The following is a 17,664-nucleotide window of genomic DNA, read 5'->3' on the forward strand; positions in this document are numbered from 1 at the left end:
AAATATTTTGAAAAATAAACTGGAAAACAACTCCATAAAAGTATATGTTGATCTAATCTGTAAATATGAGAAAACCAATGTGCAAGAAATATTTTTTTTCACAAAACGAAAAACCAAGTTCTTTATTTGGCAGACATTAATAATTTGAACGTTTTTTATTCTAATCTTACTAGTGAATTGATTAGGAAACACGATGAATTCGAGGCTAAGGGATCAGGTTATCTTTATGTGGAAGTCCTCACAGATTAATCGCTTATGTAAACAAATTTACACCTTTTTCTGTTTCGAGCTACGTTCCACTTCCGGTAGAAATTCAGCATAAGAGAGCTGTGCTGAACATTCATAACACTGACAATAAGTGTTTTATGTGGTGGATTTTAGCGGCGCTTCACCAAGTTCATTGGATAGATAATCCGGAACAGGTTAGTCACTATAAGAAATATATCGATGAGATTGAATATGCTATGACAGGCATCGAATACCCTGTTGCTATTTCTGACATAACAAAGTTTGAAAACAGATCACGAAATGGAGAAGGAAAACGATTAGCTATAAATGTTTATTCGTATACTTCAGTTAAGCATTTTGTGCATCCTGTTAGGAAAACTAATATTGTTGATTACGAAGCCGTGGAAATCAATCTGCTTCTTATTGCTGACGATGATGTCCATCATTACAAGCTAATTCGTTCACTCTCCCGCTTGGTCAGAAGCCAAACAACCAAGCATCGTGCACACATCGAAGTTTGTCCAAGGTGTTTAACCGTATTCGACGATCTTGACCAACGTACTTACCAATATTTCCAAAATCAAGAAATTGCCAAACAAAAACTTGCTGAACATAAAGTCTACTGTGGAGTCAACATACCGGCTCGCATGTTAATACCCAAAGCAAATGAATTCGAAGAATTTAAAATGTACAAGGTCTTGTTGGAACATCCGGCCATTATCATCGCAGACTTTGAGGCTTTTCTCAAACCATTGTCTTATTGCGATCCGGATCCCGAATTTTCTTCCACAACACCGTACCAGCTTCATGATCCAAATAGTTTTGGATATGTTGTTGTTTGGCAGGATAGGATAGATAAACCATATATATAACGCGGACCAAATGTTATTGAACTCTTTTTTAAAAAAATGGTGGAGGAGGTTGAGAACATTGGCAGCCTCTTATGCCAATCGAAACCAATGTTAAATATTTATATAAATATATAAATCATCATTGCATTATCCAGTGATGAACTTCAATCTTACAATAACATTGAAACGTGTCCGGTGTGTGATCAACATTTCACGGATGAGAATCGGAAAGTATTTCACCATAATAATTTCACTGGAAACTACATTAGTGGAATCTGTAACACCTGCAACCTCAAGATCCAGAAGCCTAAATTCGTACCAATATTTTTTCACAATGGATCCAATTACGACTTCCATTTTTTAATTACCTTCCAATTTCGGTGATACTCTGCAGGCTTTTCTAGAAGCATACACGAAGTGATGTAATGAATACAACATCAATTTGGGATTCTAGTTTGGCGTACAAAGAATTGGAAATGCAGCATTAATTGGATGTGAAAGCAGCTTTAAATGGGTCGTTTGAAGAGTTTTAAAACATTATACCATTTAGGTTCAATATTGTGCATTTAGTGTCGTGAATTTACATAGATTATTCCAAGCGTTTGTCGAATATTTTCAACAGAAATTACATAATTTTATAACAATAAATACAAGGATTTGGTTTCCTCGCGTTCTGAAAGTTCGAGGATTTCCCGACTGTAGCGCTGGTGTCGTTTTTCAACACACAACCCTCCTCGTGCGGTTCTCGCATCTGAGGTGCCCCTCGCAGCGCAACGGGGGGAGGTTTCACCCGCCAGTCTCTAAGCTTATCTTTTCTTGCCATCTGGGTTTGTGTTGTTCAGCAGAGACCTTTATGAAATTAGGGAACTGCATTACTTCAGTGGCTTCTTTCAAAAAACAAGACAGACAGTTTTGAAAGTCGAAGCTCGAAGCAGTGAATCGTCAAGATTATTATAGAATTACGCAAGTTTAGGAGTCTGGTCCGAAGGATGAAGGCAAGTTACGTCGTTCAATTATTCTGTGACTAAAACTCTTCGCTTTTGTTTCTACATATCTACTTCAAGCACTATAATGGAAAAGAAAATATACACAGTAATTGAATTTAATAAAATCTAGAAAGAAGGGACAGAGATTCCTATTTTGACATTTTGTTCTTTTTACTTCATATAGTTAATAAATACTTCGAAAGTTCAGAGCTCACAGAATCTTTTCAGACGGAAGGCTTCAAACAATCGTACCGTTTCATATTAATTTATTGAAACTCAAATTAAATATTAAAATATTATTTTCTTCTTGCGTTCATCCCAGCAAAAACTTTACCTGCAGTATTAAGACTGCAATGCTTTCAAGTATGAACGTGGTGTGGAGCGGGGAAATTATTCTAATTTTCTTTGTACGCTGTGAATTCAAAACAACATTTAATATAAAAATCAGCAATTTAAACTGACGTATTAACGTGACGTGTAACGTGCAACCAGGCCCGTATCCAGGCAGGGGTCAGGGGACTCACCCCCCCCCCTTGGAACTGCTATCAGCCCCCTTTTACATTAGGTAAACTATTTTGCATAATTTGTTTGCAGTGAAGATTGAAAATGTAGACACTCACAACTTTAAGGATAAATCCACAGAATATGAACAGTATCTATTACATTTGCTCATTTTGTTTATGAGCAGAAGTAGCTGCAGGTATTTAGAATATTCTCTAGACTTCATAAAGTTTTTTCATAGGGGAGCTTCTTTATCTCTACCTTCACTGTCCCTGTTGCAACCTCCCGTTTAGACAGAAATCTGTGACTTTGATGTCATCATGCAAGTTCCCTCCGCATCTGCGTCAAAGGTCAACAACAGCTCCCAGGTTTTGGGAAGGAAAGGGAGTTTAATTCGGCCGGAGGTGGAATATACTGTAGGCACTATGATTAAATATTGTGCGTCTTTTGTATGTGATATACATATCTGTATCATCTAAAATAGTATGGGGTGTGTAAGGGATAATTTCAGTATCAGTCAATTAACACTTCAAGGGATGTTTTAAAACATGTAGAAAAATGTAGTATTTGTGTAGTATTATATGATATTTATAAATTAATGAGCGCCCCCCCACACATAATTTACCTTCATATTATTTTTTTTTAAAAAATGGACTTGGTTTACAAAGCATCCCCTGATAACCCGTGACCCCCCCGATAACCCGTGACCCCCTAGAGATTAATTCAAGTTACGGGCCTGCGTGCAACTTCCCCCTTACTCAATCTCTGGCGTCGGGTCATTGTTTCACATTTTAAGTGGCTCCCGCTGGCCAATAATAAGCGAGGGAAGAGCACAGTGTTGTCATATATAAAATAAAATCCGCTTTGTAAGGGCAATTGTTCTCGTAGATTATTTTTTAGATTAATATAGAAGATTTCACTCCTTGTTTGCATGTTAACAACTGCACAAGCACTTCCGATAAGCAGAAGCGTGTGAGACGACTATTTTCAATGCAAAATTAAACAACAAAACAACACAGAATTGCTTACCGTGACACACCTGTCACTCTAATTACACCATTACCTGAATTACACTCATGCTCATAAATTAAGGATAATAGAGGTTTTGGTGCCCCACGATACAGCACTGAAACAAACTAGTTGTGGTAGCACAGACATATGTTGAACACATAAGAAAGACATCCACATACCCTCTTTAACCCTGTTTATTGCAGAAAACGTGAGAAAAATCAAAGAGCGCACATATGTTACAAAGCAAGGAAGATTGTAAAATGTTGTTTCGCAGTTCTTTGAGCATGTTCACAGGTTTCAGTATGGAATGTGATGCTCATGCACATTGACACATGCAGTACAACGGCTTGGCATACTCTGGAGGGGGTTGTCGAGCAGCTGTTGGGGTATGGCCTCCCATTCTTTCACCAGTAACTGTCGGAGCTCCTGAAGAGTCCGAGGAGGTGGAAGACGTGCGGCGACACGTCGGACAAGAGCATCCCAAGCATGTTCGATTGGGTTGAGGTCAGGGGAATAGGCAGGCCACTCCATTCGTATGATGTGTTCTGTTTGAAGGTACTCCTCCACAATAGCAGCTCGGTGTGGCCTGGCATTGTCATCCATCAGGAGGAACATACGACCGATTGCACCTCTGAAAAGACGAACGTAGTCTTCCAGAATAACATCCCGGTACACCTGACCTGTTACAGTACCTCTGTCGAAGATATGCAAGGGTGTACGTGAACGCAGGATAATGTCACCCCACACCATGACACCACCACCTCCATACTGGTCCCTTTCGACGATGGTACCGGGTCGGTATCTGGTTCCTGGTTCACGCCAGATGGTTACACGACGAGAATCATTGTTGAGACTATACCTGGACTCGTCAGTGAAGAGTATCTGAGACCATTCTTCCATTGTCCATGTCCTGTGTTCTCTACACCAGTTGTTACGGGCTACTCTGTGACCATGTGACAGTGGAATGCAAATTGCAGGCCTCCGGGCGAATAAACCGTGCTTGTTGAGTCGTCTGTACACAGTGTGTCTGGAAAGAACTGTTCCAGTGGCATCTGCAAGGTCTCGAGCAAGGCCCCCGACAGTACTGCGTCAGTGTCTCCGGGCACTTACGGTGAGATACCTGTTTTCTCGTGGTGTTGTACACTGTGGACGTCCACTGCTGTAGCGCCGAGACAAGTTTCCAGTCTGTTGGAATCGTTGGCATAATCGTGAGATGACACTTTGTGGCACCTGGAGCACCTGTGACACGACCTGCTGTCTTTGGCCCGCCTCTAGCCGCCCAAGTATCCTTCCCCTCATTACATCATCAATATGTGTTCGTTGAGCCATTTCACACACACACTCACCATTCGCACAACCGAACAAAACTGCACACTTCCTATAGGCACTGTACTCTGGTCAGCAGTTTCGCTCCTGTGAGTCATTTGTCTGCTTACAGCGCCACCACACACTGGATCAAAGTCATAGTCAACACAGGTTCTTTGATACAGTGCCCAGACATCATTTCAAGCTGCAGCGTGCACATCAAATATTTCTTTGTACAAGATTCAGCATTATCCTTAATTTATGAGCATGAGTGTATAAAACGGTCAGGATAAGTGCCTACAGTCGGAGCTATACTAAGATTAAACCTAGGAGGATTTGTTTTCAAGCACCTGAAATGACGTGACATAGTACTACGGTGATTCAGAATATACACATATATTAAAACACAGATAAATAAACAGTACATCATGCCCTCTTTCAATCTATCGTTCATTCATACACACATTCCATGGCATATTGGGACAATATTACAATTACAAATGTTAAATTAATTAATACTTTGACGATACTCATATGATTTCTTGGCTACATTGCCTTTTACAATTTACTGTTTAGGGTTTTAAGTGTAATGCAATTAATTGTTCTTTGTGCGAACCCTTTTATCGTTTCTGGAGGTACACATATATTTCAATTAACTATTGTTTGGCTGTTAACATATACTTTGTTCTATAACGTTGATTTTGTCCGCCGGAATATGGATGTCTAGTTATGCCATAGCACTGAGTTAAGTTATGCAATGATTTACGCAAGTTCGCGGTAGATTGGTGTCATCTCTCATACACACACACATGGTTGTTTCTTACCTTCGCTGCATCCCCTCTGACCTGGGTAGGTGAAAGTGGTCTTACAGTTTTAGAAGGTGTCCACACTCCGGTGTTGTACTTCGCGGTTATTCTTATCGGCGAAAGTGAATCATTCGGCAGTTCCATATGGCATCATCGGATGCTGGCTTCACACGTTCACTTCGTTGGCACGTAAATGACGGTACTCGTACACTGTCGACTCCATACGAAAACTAGCGCAGTTGTAGGTCAGTCCTTCGCTGTCGCTCGTACGTAGAGATACATGGTTTAGGCGTTGAGACGAACATACGTAATGAGCCATTCGCGGTTTCACATGGACACACATGTATATTAAATGTTATTAACTTTGGTATTGACTGTTATTCACTTCGGTATTAACTTTGCTATAAATTGTTATTAACTTCTACAAACTTAGGGCGTTGTTCAGGACGATTGACACAGGTGAACGTGTCTGGTGTTATTCTCACATAACCACACGTATGTATACGGATGCGTTGACGGCTAGTGGAAACGACCCCCTGGGTCTACTTTGCTCTACTCCATGGCTTTAAACAATCACGCGTGTTAAAAAGACAAGTCCAGACCATAGGTCTGATCGCGATTCGGAGCTAGGTCGCGCGTAGCTCACACTCCGGTGTCGATTCTTGGTAAAACTGTTACTGTGTTCTGGCTATTCCCAAACATCTCTTTTATTCTAGATTTGAAAGTAGTGACGCTCTAGCCTATGTGTTTAGGTGTCTATTTATTGTTTTTGGTGCTTTAACCGTTGTCCTCTTATCCTGGTCTGTGCTAATGCCGTTCCTTGACCTCTGCTAGCAGCCCCTCGTGCAGAGATTAGGCTAACTCCTCCGTTATTGTGTCTCGCACGCAGGGACGTCGTTAGGGGGGGCCTGGGGGGGCTTTGGCCCCGGCAGTTGTAACTCTGGCCCCCGCAAACAAAATTTTGATCGATTAAAAATTTCCTAAATTAATACTACATATTATTTTCTGGTAAATTTGTAGCAGAGTTGGAAACACTGTTCCGAAGAAAATCTTCGGAAGCAAATGTAGGACAGCAAAATTCCACCCTTTCGTTGCTTACCAGTTTATAACCAAAGGCATAAATGCTTTGAGGTTATTACCCTTGCCCTACCCTAAGTTTGTGAAAACCTTTTGCCTTTTGTTGCAAATGACCCTTCCGTTACAGATGGAATCAAAGACTCCGCCGAGGCCGAGCGGTAAACAGTAGGGGGTCGAGCGACATATGGAGAGAGTTCTCCAGTACTGACATTGTTCTGAGATTTAAAATTGCTCCTTGCTTCAGCTTCAGAGCCACAGATTAGCTTTGTGTTCTTGCTTGCGAGCAAGGTCTGCAATCGGGTTGCTACGGTCACTGTGTTTTTATTCGTGTGTGGGAAGAGTTCTAGCGTTGTTGTGCATTTCCATTTTGAATGGATAAATTTATCAAAACTGGATATTTTAAAACTATCTCAAAACATGTGGAACATGACGACAATGAAGATGATGTTGATCCAAGTTCTGACGTTCCAAAGTTAGGCAAAACAAGTGAATGTACTAATGTGAAAATAATTACTGATCTTGGGGTAGATAATCCTAGGCAACCACTTTTGCAAAACTATCCAAATACTACGTTCGGAAAGCGAAAGCGATTATTTCAAAAATACTGGTTTGCATCTGCGCCGTGTCAAGAATATAGTGTGGAACTTGACGCATGCTTTTGTTTTCCATGCCGTAAATTTGGCACAGATTCAGGATATGCAGAATCAAGTTTCAGGAAAATAGGGATTCGCAACTGGAAGAAACCATGTGAAAAAATTAAGGAAAACGGAGGAACGTCCTATCATCTAAAATGCATGGAACTGTGGGCGAATTACAAAGTGAGTACCAATCAGTTTTGTAAAACAATTATATGTGTGTGTGTGTGTGTGTGTGTTCGTAGTTTAACTTAAATAATGAAATATGTATATGTCTGTATATCGAGTGTTCAAATTGAAAAAATGCTGAGGAGAAAAGTCATATCAGCTTCCCTTTTCAAAGTAAATAACACAAATTTTCCAATTAATGTACAAGAGTTCAGTAATCACTCATCTCGTCTCAGTGGACTTTTAATTCATATCAGAATTATTTTTCTTAGAGGAAGGCAAATTAATCAGGAAATATTTTCTCATCAAATACATATTGTAATTTGCAAACCAACAACAGTATTAATTTTAATGTAAAATTCAGTACAGAAACTGACAATTTATATGCTGATATTAATGTAATATTTACTTGTAGTTGAAAGAAATGATTACGTCAAATTCTTAGCAATAGCAAAATATGATCGAGAATATTTAAGAGGAAAATTCTTTACCTGGTCAGGAGTTAAATTAAAAATTTCAATTTGAACACTGGATGTACTTTGATTTTCGTTTCCTGATTTTACATTACTTTACTGACACTTCTGGCTAATGTCAAAGATATGCAACGGTGATACAAGAAATTAATGCATGGACAGTAACAAAAAAAGCGCCTGCCTCTCCAGGCGAGGACATCGCGTAGCGGTAATGTCGTCACCATATAATTAAGAGGTCCTGGCCTGGGTTCGATATCTAGTGGACGCACATAGTGGTTTGAATCCAACTTAAAACTGTACGTCCAGTCCCGATTGGCCTATCTGTGCATGAAGAGGACTTAATACAAAAACTCACGGACTCGAACTTAGATCAATTTGGGACAAAATCGTAATTCGGTAGCTAACGTGCTCAGCCACTGAGGCGGCTAGAATTCAATAGATTTTCATTTTGGCTATTTTACCTTTTTTCCTACCTCGTAGGTTAATTTTTACAAGTCGATGTGGATGGATGAATGATGGACGGATGGAAAGGTGATGGGAGCATAGACAAACAGAATGAGTCACCAATGGCTGGTGGAGGTTTGAACATTGGATCTCTGATTCCGTAGCCCTTTACGCTTACCACTCCGCCACGAACACTGGAATAAATGAAATAAGTAATGCCATTGTTTAGAATGGATGTCGGGGAGAGTGGAAGCCTATCTAATAACAATCTACACTAATGCATTGTTGGCATTGCCAGTTGATGTTAACGGTCTACCGATACCTCACACAACGGAGAAATAATCTTTACCTATATTTGCATTGCTTTAAAAAATATATATAGCACTGACGAACGAAGGAACAAAGCTAATCTCTATGGTCTAGAGCAGGAATTTCCAAACTTTTTCGTTTCGCCGCGCAATTAGTGTTTCAAGATTTTTCCACGGCGTCCAAATCAGAATGTAGGCATATCTAATACTTGCTTTGATTGATTGATTGATTGAATTGATGTTTTAAGTCCATTTCATGCACAATAAGGCTAATCGGAACTGGACCTACAGTTTAAAGTGGGATCCGAACCACTATGTGCCTGCACCGGGTAACGAACCCGTGACCCCTTTATTACAAGGTGGCAACTCTAACACTACGCCACCGGGGAGGCCCTATCTAACACTTGTAACGCTCTGTTAGTGTGCATAGGTTGCTTTCCTTAAGTTAAAAAATAAACATATATTTCAAATTCAGAAACATTTTTTATGTAAAATGTTCTAAATAAGAACATGTATTTGGAACAATCATATCAATGACTGAATTTTAGTGAAAATATTGGAACATCTCGCGGCGGCCCCGTACGCCTACCAGGGCGCCCCAGGGCGCCGCGACGCACACTTTGGGAACCACTGGTCTAGAGATTACAATTTCTGTAAAACTGAGTCCGAGGTTTGAATCCTGAAGGAGATATTATTTTCTTTCACTATTACAATAACTGATCCCATTGTCGTCGTAATCAAAAATAGTTTAAAGTCAATTTTATGCTCAAATAGATTAATTGGAACTGGATTTATAATTTAAATTTGACTCCGACCCATTGTGCAATGTGTCTCCATCGGGACTTGAACCTGGCACTCTTTGGTTACAAGGCAACGTGGTAAACCACACCGAGGAGGTCCGCCGTGGTAAACGTGACGTTATAATAAATATGCAATATAAAGCAAAAACATGAAACAACAACAACAAGAAACAGAACATTTGAGTCGCCAATAATATTCTGCATATTACATATCATAATTGTGATGGCGATTTGTGAGTTTTCCTTCATTAATTGCCATTCATGATCGTCAACATTGCGATTAACTAAAAGTAACAGAAAATCGGCACAACATTTAAAAAAATATAATATACGTAGAATAAAAAAAATAGGTGTGAAACTGAAAAAGAAAGGTAATAACAAGTTGATATTTACTACCTATTTTTTGTGCTTTTTGAAGTTGTCAAATTTTGTCATTTTTGGCGCCAATTTACCTGTCTATTTAGCATGCTTTGTGGCTATTATAAACCCGCTCCCTACTGATAACACGAACTCAAGACAGAAATAAACAAAGTGTGAAAACACCTACTTCAGTGTCTTTGTGCATGATACTTGCACAAACCATCAACGTCGTTTTGCGAGAATGCAGGGTGCAAGTTAAGACGTGCACAATTTTCGAAATTGCCGCAAAAAAAGTGGCACGCATCTATTTTTCCTACTACATCTCGAGGCACTGGTGTACACATGGGGGAGCTGATGCGGCTATAACTCTCCCGAAATTTCTGTCTTTGAACAACTTTCAAAAGGAAGCTTAAACGTGGTTAATTATGAAATATATTATACTGTCTCTCCCCCTCCCCTCTGAAAAAAAACCTGCACACGTTAGTGTCTAGAGGAGAGTTACAAATCAATCGCATAATGTAAAGTGCTGTTTGCGCTGGAATACTACTAAATGTGCTAGAATTTAAATTTGACAATAATTTCAATGTTAAAAGCGTCATTATTATTATTATTATTATTAATGTTTCTATAACGTCCTATTATTGTTATAATTACGTCCCTGCCTAAATTCACAGCCAGAAATAAGAATGATTGATTGAGTTGTTTTAAGACCACTTTGTGCACAGTAAGGTTAATCGGGACTGGACCTACAGTTTCAAGTGGGATCCGAACCACTATGTGCCTCCACCGGGTATCGAACCCGGGACCCCTTAATTACAAGGGAACGACGGTACCACTGCGCCATCGGGAAGGCCCAGAAATTAGAATAAAACGCGATCTTCTTTCTTCAGGAAAGCAACATCTTGACAGGCGGCCCTAAGACCAGCACAAAGCTTGAATGGAGACAATACAACAAGCTTGTTCAACAAATGTTGGCGAGATGGTTGCGGACAACCAAAGGCGGCACTGCGTCCCAAATACTCTCTGAACTGCCCGTCATAAAATGTTCCTGCGAGACCTATTTCTAATCTGTGGTCATCACTGTATGACTAGACCCCTTTGTGTCGAACCTGACAAATTGCAGGGAGCGGTCTTTCTTGCTTTAAGGGATTAAGGGAAGGAAATGGCATTCAAATGGCAGGGAAGACTTATCCCTGGGTTGAGTTATTGTACCCCTGCTGTTTCAGTGCACAGTTTCTGTAAGGCAATACGCAAATACGGTTAAATTTTCCCTTCCCCAGTAAACCTTTGTTTTCGATTCATTCTGCTAGATTTTGCTTCTATCCAGGGTGCCAAGTACCAGAACAGTCCAATGACCTCGCTGCCTTCGAGCAAGCAATAACTTTAGTGAGGAGGTAGGAGGGCTTGGGGAGGGAGGAGGGGCAGATGCAAGAGGACGAAGAAAATGTAGCAGTTTACTTACATGATGACTCGTGAAAGTATTTGTTATTACCTGTTTGAAAGAATGAAAGGTATGAAATTAGTAATATTTATTTTTCTTGTTCGCTTCGCTTTCAATATAAGCGTTTCTCATAAGTAACAAGTTATAATTGTTACCCCAAAAAACTGTATATGTGTGCGTGTGCGTGTATTTAATATGATTTGTTAATGATGACGTACTGGATACCAAATAATTTAAAAAGTAAAGTAATGTGCTCCCCTGTGCTTTTCGCTATGCCATGAAAGCGTATAGGGGTGTGTAGTTAGGGCTCCACACTTTCTTGATCACGGCCGAAGGTGGAGGTGATGTGATCAATCAGCACCACGTCCCTGGCCTCGTTTATCTGCCAGAGTTTCCTCCATGTACCCACTTTATACGTACGACGCTGGGTGGGCACCGGAGCCGCTCGAACAGGTGAAAAAAAAATCCCGGTATCCTCCAGAATGAATAGGAAAGATCCTACACAGAATAATTTATCAGTTTAGCACTTCCACAGAGGATATAGTTTCGATAAAAAAGAAGAGGTTGTCATTGAGACAAGCAGAAAGTAAAATACATTAAGGAAAACTGTAAAGTAATAGTTTAATAGTAATTACATAAATTGATTTGCTTCCTGAAAATTGTTGAACTCTAATTTTTATTTGACCTCCAGTATTCACATATACGTATATTATATACACTTCTTAGTAGTTTAATATACCAATGCACTATATATGTAGCAATATTATAATGTAATATATATATATATATATATATATATATATATATATATCTGTGTGTGTATGTGTGTGTGTGTGTGTACATTACACACACAGAGTTATTTACCTTTACTGTATGGAAATATTTACATAGGAACAAATTTCAGATTTGGCCCCCCCGAACTGATCAACCTAGCTACGTCCCTGCTCGCACGTCCAGTGAGGCCTCTTTCAACGGGGATGCACTCTTGCATTGTATCCAGCGTTGGATCTTTAATAATTTATTACTCACGTAGTTTGGTTCTGATTAGGCTGAAACTCTGGAATCTGTACTTTCATGATGTGGTCTTCCGACAGCGGAAGGTAATAGCGTGGTGTAGCGGTTAAAGTTCTCGCTTGGGCTGCTTTCGGTCCCAGGTTCGATCCTCCTTACAAGGTTATCTCTTTTTTTTTAATTTTCCTTTTATTAAACAAGAGCATGGTGACATTATTTGTAATTGCAGTATAAAGTGGTTACATTGTTCTGCATCTGGAATTTACTAAAATATCATATACAAATAAATGAATTTACACACTTTGAAATGGATATTTTCACGTATAACATCGTGAATTATGATACTCTAACGATAATTGTGTACTGCTTCAAAGACATTGACAAATATTAATGACATGACTATTTATATTTGTGGCAATTCAAGACATACAAATTTTGCCTCTTTCCCCACTCGAGTTCAATGCAAGGATATCTCCGCAAATATCGAATGAAAATCCTTCATCATGTTCGACTCTACATTAGATGTTTTCGCCTATTCGTACTACCTCCGTTTTCTTTTGTTACAAACAAGTATTCTTTGCACATTACATGAAGGAGAGGAGTTGCATCTACACTTCACATTGGTTTTTAAAATCTCCGTGTACGTCACTTTAAATGAAAAGAATTAGGTTATGAATGATAGTATCTTCCCTCAGGTTTGCCGTAGAAACTTCAAGTTTGTTTTCTTTTGTTCAGAATACTGTAAGCTTTCATTTAAATAAGGTTTCAGATGAGTGTATCAATAACCATTTATCTTTGTGTATAGTTATGTATTTTTTTTTTAAAAAAATGACTAACTTCAAGAGCGGATTTCGCGCAATGCCCCTTCAATTTCCCCCCAATTTTATATGTAGGTAGCTCAGAATGTGTACTAATGCCTGATAGAAAAATTGGAATGGGCGGTTCAGAGACAGGGTGAAAGAAAATAATTTGCATCAAATTACATTAAAAGTTAATCTTATTAAAAATGCTTATGTATTTTACACAAAGCTTGAAGTATAATTTGTTTTAAGGTATAATATTCAAAATTTTCGTTCACTATGTGTGAACTAGGTGTAACCTGGTGGAGGCAAAGGGAAGCATTTGCCCTCTCCAAAATTTATAGATTAATTAAAATTTACAAGTTAAATATATTTTGGGAACCTCCTGGCACTTGAGGAACAAACAAATAAAGAGTGATAATTGTGATTTTTCAAGTGAATTTAGCAAATAATCTTGGAAACTATCTTTATGGGATGGAAAACTTTGTGATTCTCTCAACCCAAAGATAGTTTCCAAGTTACACCCATGAGTATAGTACCTAATAATACTTACTCTATTGTACTCTATGCATTGCAAAAATATTCTTGTAAAATGTGAACAGCACAATTTATGGTTTTATATTTTGGCCATTTCGAACAGACTAAAGTATTTGACTTATCACTAAGTACATATGCCCTTCCATTTGTGTTATTAATGCCCACTGGACAAAGAATACTTTGTGGCCAGTAGTATGAAGTTGATGGACCAAGTGAATGCAAAAATTTAATTGCTACATTTACTTTTTTCACGTGGACTTTTGAAGCAATCCTACAAACAAGTTTGAGTCGCACACACAATCTACTACATAACTGTTTAGAGTAGGAATTCAGAAAGCCACTTCTTCACAACAGTCAAACCATACAGTTATACAAAACATATTTCATCAGCAATTATTATTTTTGCATTGATTGTTAAACAATCAGTGTTTCGAAGTAGCTGGTTACAAGTAACAGTTACTTCTTATTTAGGAATTCTAACTGTAACTAGCGCCTTTTAAAAGTAAATAACTGTGTAACAGTTACTTTTTGCAGTAAGGGAAGAGCTAAATTTGACAATTCTGTTCCCAACTATAAAAAAATATTTATGTACCTTCTCTGGATGCTACGTAAAAGGATTTTCTTGGAATTGCTGGCCTGGCAAGGAAGATATGCTTTGTTGCATGCTAACTTTATAACAAACATCCACACTTTACTTCAATTCATTTCTAATTATGTAAAACTTCAGTGTTTTTTGGTGGAGTGCTGCTTTCGTTTGGAATGTTTTTGTCGAACTAGGAAAAAGTCATTGTCAAAGGAATGGGTCTTTCGATCTTCGGATCTTTTTGAACTTGGAATGGGGGAGAATGAAATAGGTGCAAGTGGAATCAAAGACATCATATTCAAAATACTGTGATCAGCATACAAATGATTTCTTTATTAAAATTGTTCAAGCAAAGCTGACTCTGTGTTCCATCATTTATTTGCAGTAATAATGTTAATTTATGAAGACATATTATGTACTAGAAACATAAGTAAATGCAACTAGAAACGCAAGTCTTCATGATCATTGATTGTGTGTAATTTTTATACAAATCAATGATCATTAACTGTAAGTTACTTTCACAGTAACTGTAAAGTAACTCACAGTTACTTTCAAAGTACCAGTAACTGTAACTGAATTACTTTTCAAATGAGTAACTGTAACTCGGTTACTTGTAAAGAGTAACTTATCGAACACTGTAAATAGCCTGTAACCTAAGTTCATTTCACCTTAGGGGATTAATAACAAATGTTTGCCTTGAATACTATTTCTACGGAATGGGTACATCATTGCTGCCTTGTTACTTGATACTGTAGAAGTCTATACAAGTCTTTTAACTGTTCCAACCACCCCGTCACAAGGAGATTTTCTGTGATATGTGGCAAAAAGGCCCCATTTGGAGAAACTTGAATCTGCACAAATGTGTATTATTTATTCTTACTTCATATTACTACGTATCCCCATGAAGAGTAGCCAAAAAAAGAACATCCATATTGAGATAAAATTTCTTAGCAATTTGCTATGTTGTGACCACCAAGATTGAATGTAAAATGCAAGATAGTGTAAAATCGAGGAAAATAATTAAATCAGGGTTCCACTGCAATTATTATTTGTATATTTTAATTAATCTATAAATCTGGAAGGGTGCAAATGTTTCCCTTTGCCCCCGCCAGGTTACACCTAGTTCACACATAGTGAACGGAAATTTTGAATATTATACCTTAAAACAAATTATACTTCAAGCTTTGTGTAAAATACATAAGCATTTTTAATAAGATTAACTTTTAATGTAATTTGATGAAAATTATTTTCTTTCACCCTGTCTCTGAACCGACCATCCCAATTTTTCCATCAGGCATTAGTACACATTCTGAGCTACCTACATATAAAATTGGGGGGAAATTGAAGGGGGGGCATTGCACGAAATCCGCTCTTGAAGTTAGTCATTTTTTTCTAAAAAAATTACATGAAACTATACATAAAAATTCATGGTTATTGATACACTTTTCTGAAATCTTATTTAAATGAAAGCTTACACTATTCTGAACAAAAGAAAACAAACTTGAAGTTTCTACGGCAAACCTGAGGGAAGATACTATCATTTATAACCTAATGCTTTTCATTCAAAGTGACGTACACGGAGATTTTAAAAAGCGCGTAACTTCTGAACACCTTGACCAATGTAAAAAAAAAATGTAATTTTTGTAATCAGCATTAAAAGTTCTATAAGTATACCGAATTTCATCAAAATCGGGGGTGGTGGGTGACATTTTCACAAAATTCTGGATGATTTGACATGGAATGACCCAAAACTTACCGTAATTTTTAACTCGCGATGGAATGGCTCCAACGTGTTCCTTCTCCTGAACACAACTGGCGGGAAGAAATGGAAGAGAATTCAACTGTCTTCGCGCATGCGCTAGCCCTGTTGGCGAAAATACGTCGAAGGTCCATCCATGGAAGCGATCCATTGATGGCAACCTTCCCCTACAAGTTCCGACTCGAGTCTACTAGTTAAATAGAAACTGGAGTCGCCTTGTTTCATTTCCAAAAAAACATCTGCCACTTTGTTGATGAACAGTTCTACGTCTTTTTGTACTTTTCAAAATACACAGATATAAAATAGAGACCATTCAACCTACTGTCCTTCATGGTATCTGTGATCCATATTTTTACAAGCAGAAAGGTAATAATTCAAAATAACAGCTGTGATTTATCAAGGTCAGGTCAGGTCTGGACTTCGGGTAATTATTTCCCTACTTTTCGTAATCCAGAACAGCCTAGAATTTCCAAAGGATCTTATTTAGAAGAGGTTAATTATTGATATCTTCTGCACTATGATTGTCGAAATTTATTGAAATTAAGAGCTTTCTTTCCAGAAGTGCAAAAATAATCACTTGAAGGGGGAAATAGTGTGCACAAAACGAGATTTTCACCGACAACGGCAAGGGTCCCAGGTTCGAATCCCGGTCTAGACATGGGTGTTCTTTGTGAATATCCATTCATCAATTTCATCATATCATCAATCATCCTCATCTTTGCAATTAGCCAAAATGGCAGAAAAGCGAAGTTAAATCAACCAAATAAGTAACTTTAAGTCCACTTTTTGTCATATAGACTAATCGGGGCTGGACCTACACTGTACGTACAATGTTCCTCCCCTGGGGATCGAAACCGAAACCCCCTGAATTTGTTTATCATCATCATCATCACCATCATCATCATCATTATTATTATTATTATTATTATTACATAACTATTACAATTTGTAAAACTTACCTCATCCCGTCTATTTTCTAAAATCTTGATGTCTAACCACTTGAAAATCAGTTCCACTCTCCATGCTTGTTCGTGAAGAATGCAATGACATGATAGTAGAACTTGAATGGACTGTTCCGTAGTTCGTGCAATAAGCATTTCCCATTTGAAATCAGAGATAGGGAACTCAATGGTTCATGTCCTTGAATTTCTCCACGCCACCAATACATCCACATTCCATTTTTTACACAACACATGTCACGCACCAAAGATTAAACACCCGAACAAAGACTATGAAGAAAGTATCCACTCAGCTCTCACTCTACTACCCCCAGTAACGTTCCTGGACCAGTGGAAATTTCCCTGTCGTGTTCCAGATTATATCATCTTCGACCTTAAGTCGATTTCCTCAGTTTCTAACAATCAATACGAAAAAAGTAAGAACACAATGACTAAGGGTTTATCCCGAGATTTTGATCTAGGAAAGTGTACGAACAAATTTAGGGAGTGTAGAGGCAAATTTAGTTTGAAATTAGGCGTTTGAGAACACTTTTGTAGGTGTCTAGAGTAGTATCCGAATACGCTAACGTCAATCGCTATTTAATATTCGCAATTAATTTGCACGTACTTATAATAACTAAT

General features: G+C 38.2%; 1 protein-coding gene across 1 annotated transcript in view; it reads right to left on the minus strand.

The window, feature by feature from the left end:
* The window catches only part of LOC145990147 (putative peptidoglycan muropeptide transporter SLC46), a 41,059-nt gene extending 23,951 nt beyond the window's left edge, over positions 1 to 17,108 (minus strand). The window contains exon 1 of the mRNA XM_083125817.1: positions 17,044 to 17,108. Coding sequence (XP_082981943.1) covers positions 17,044 to 17,048 — 5 coding nt within the window. The 5' untranslated portion in view covers positions 17,049 to 17,108. The remainder of the gene's footprint in view (positions 1 to 17,043) is intronic.
* Positions 17,109 to 17,664: the final 556 nt, after the last annotated feature.

The sequence above is a fragment of the Lepisma saccharinum genome, chromosome 1, assembly GCF_977018435.1.
Source record: "Lepisma saccharinum chromosome 1, izLepSacc3.1, whole genome shotgun sequence".
NCBI lineage: Eukaryota > Metazoa > Arthropoda > Insecta > Zygentoma > Lepismatidae > Lepisma > Lepisma saccharinum.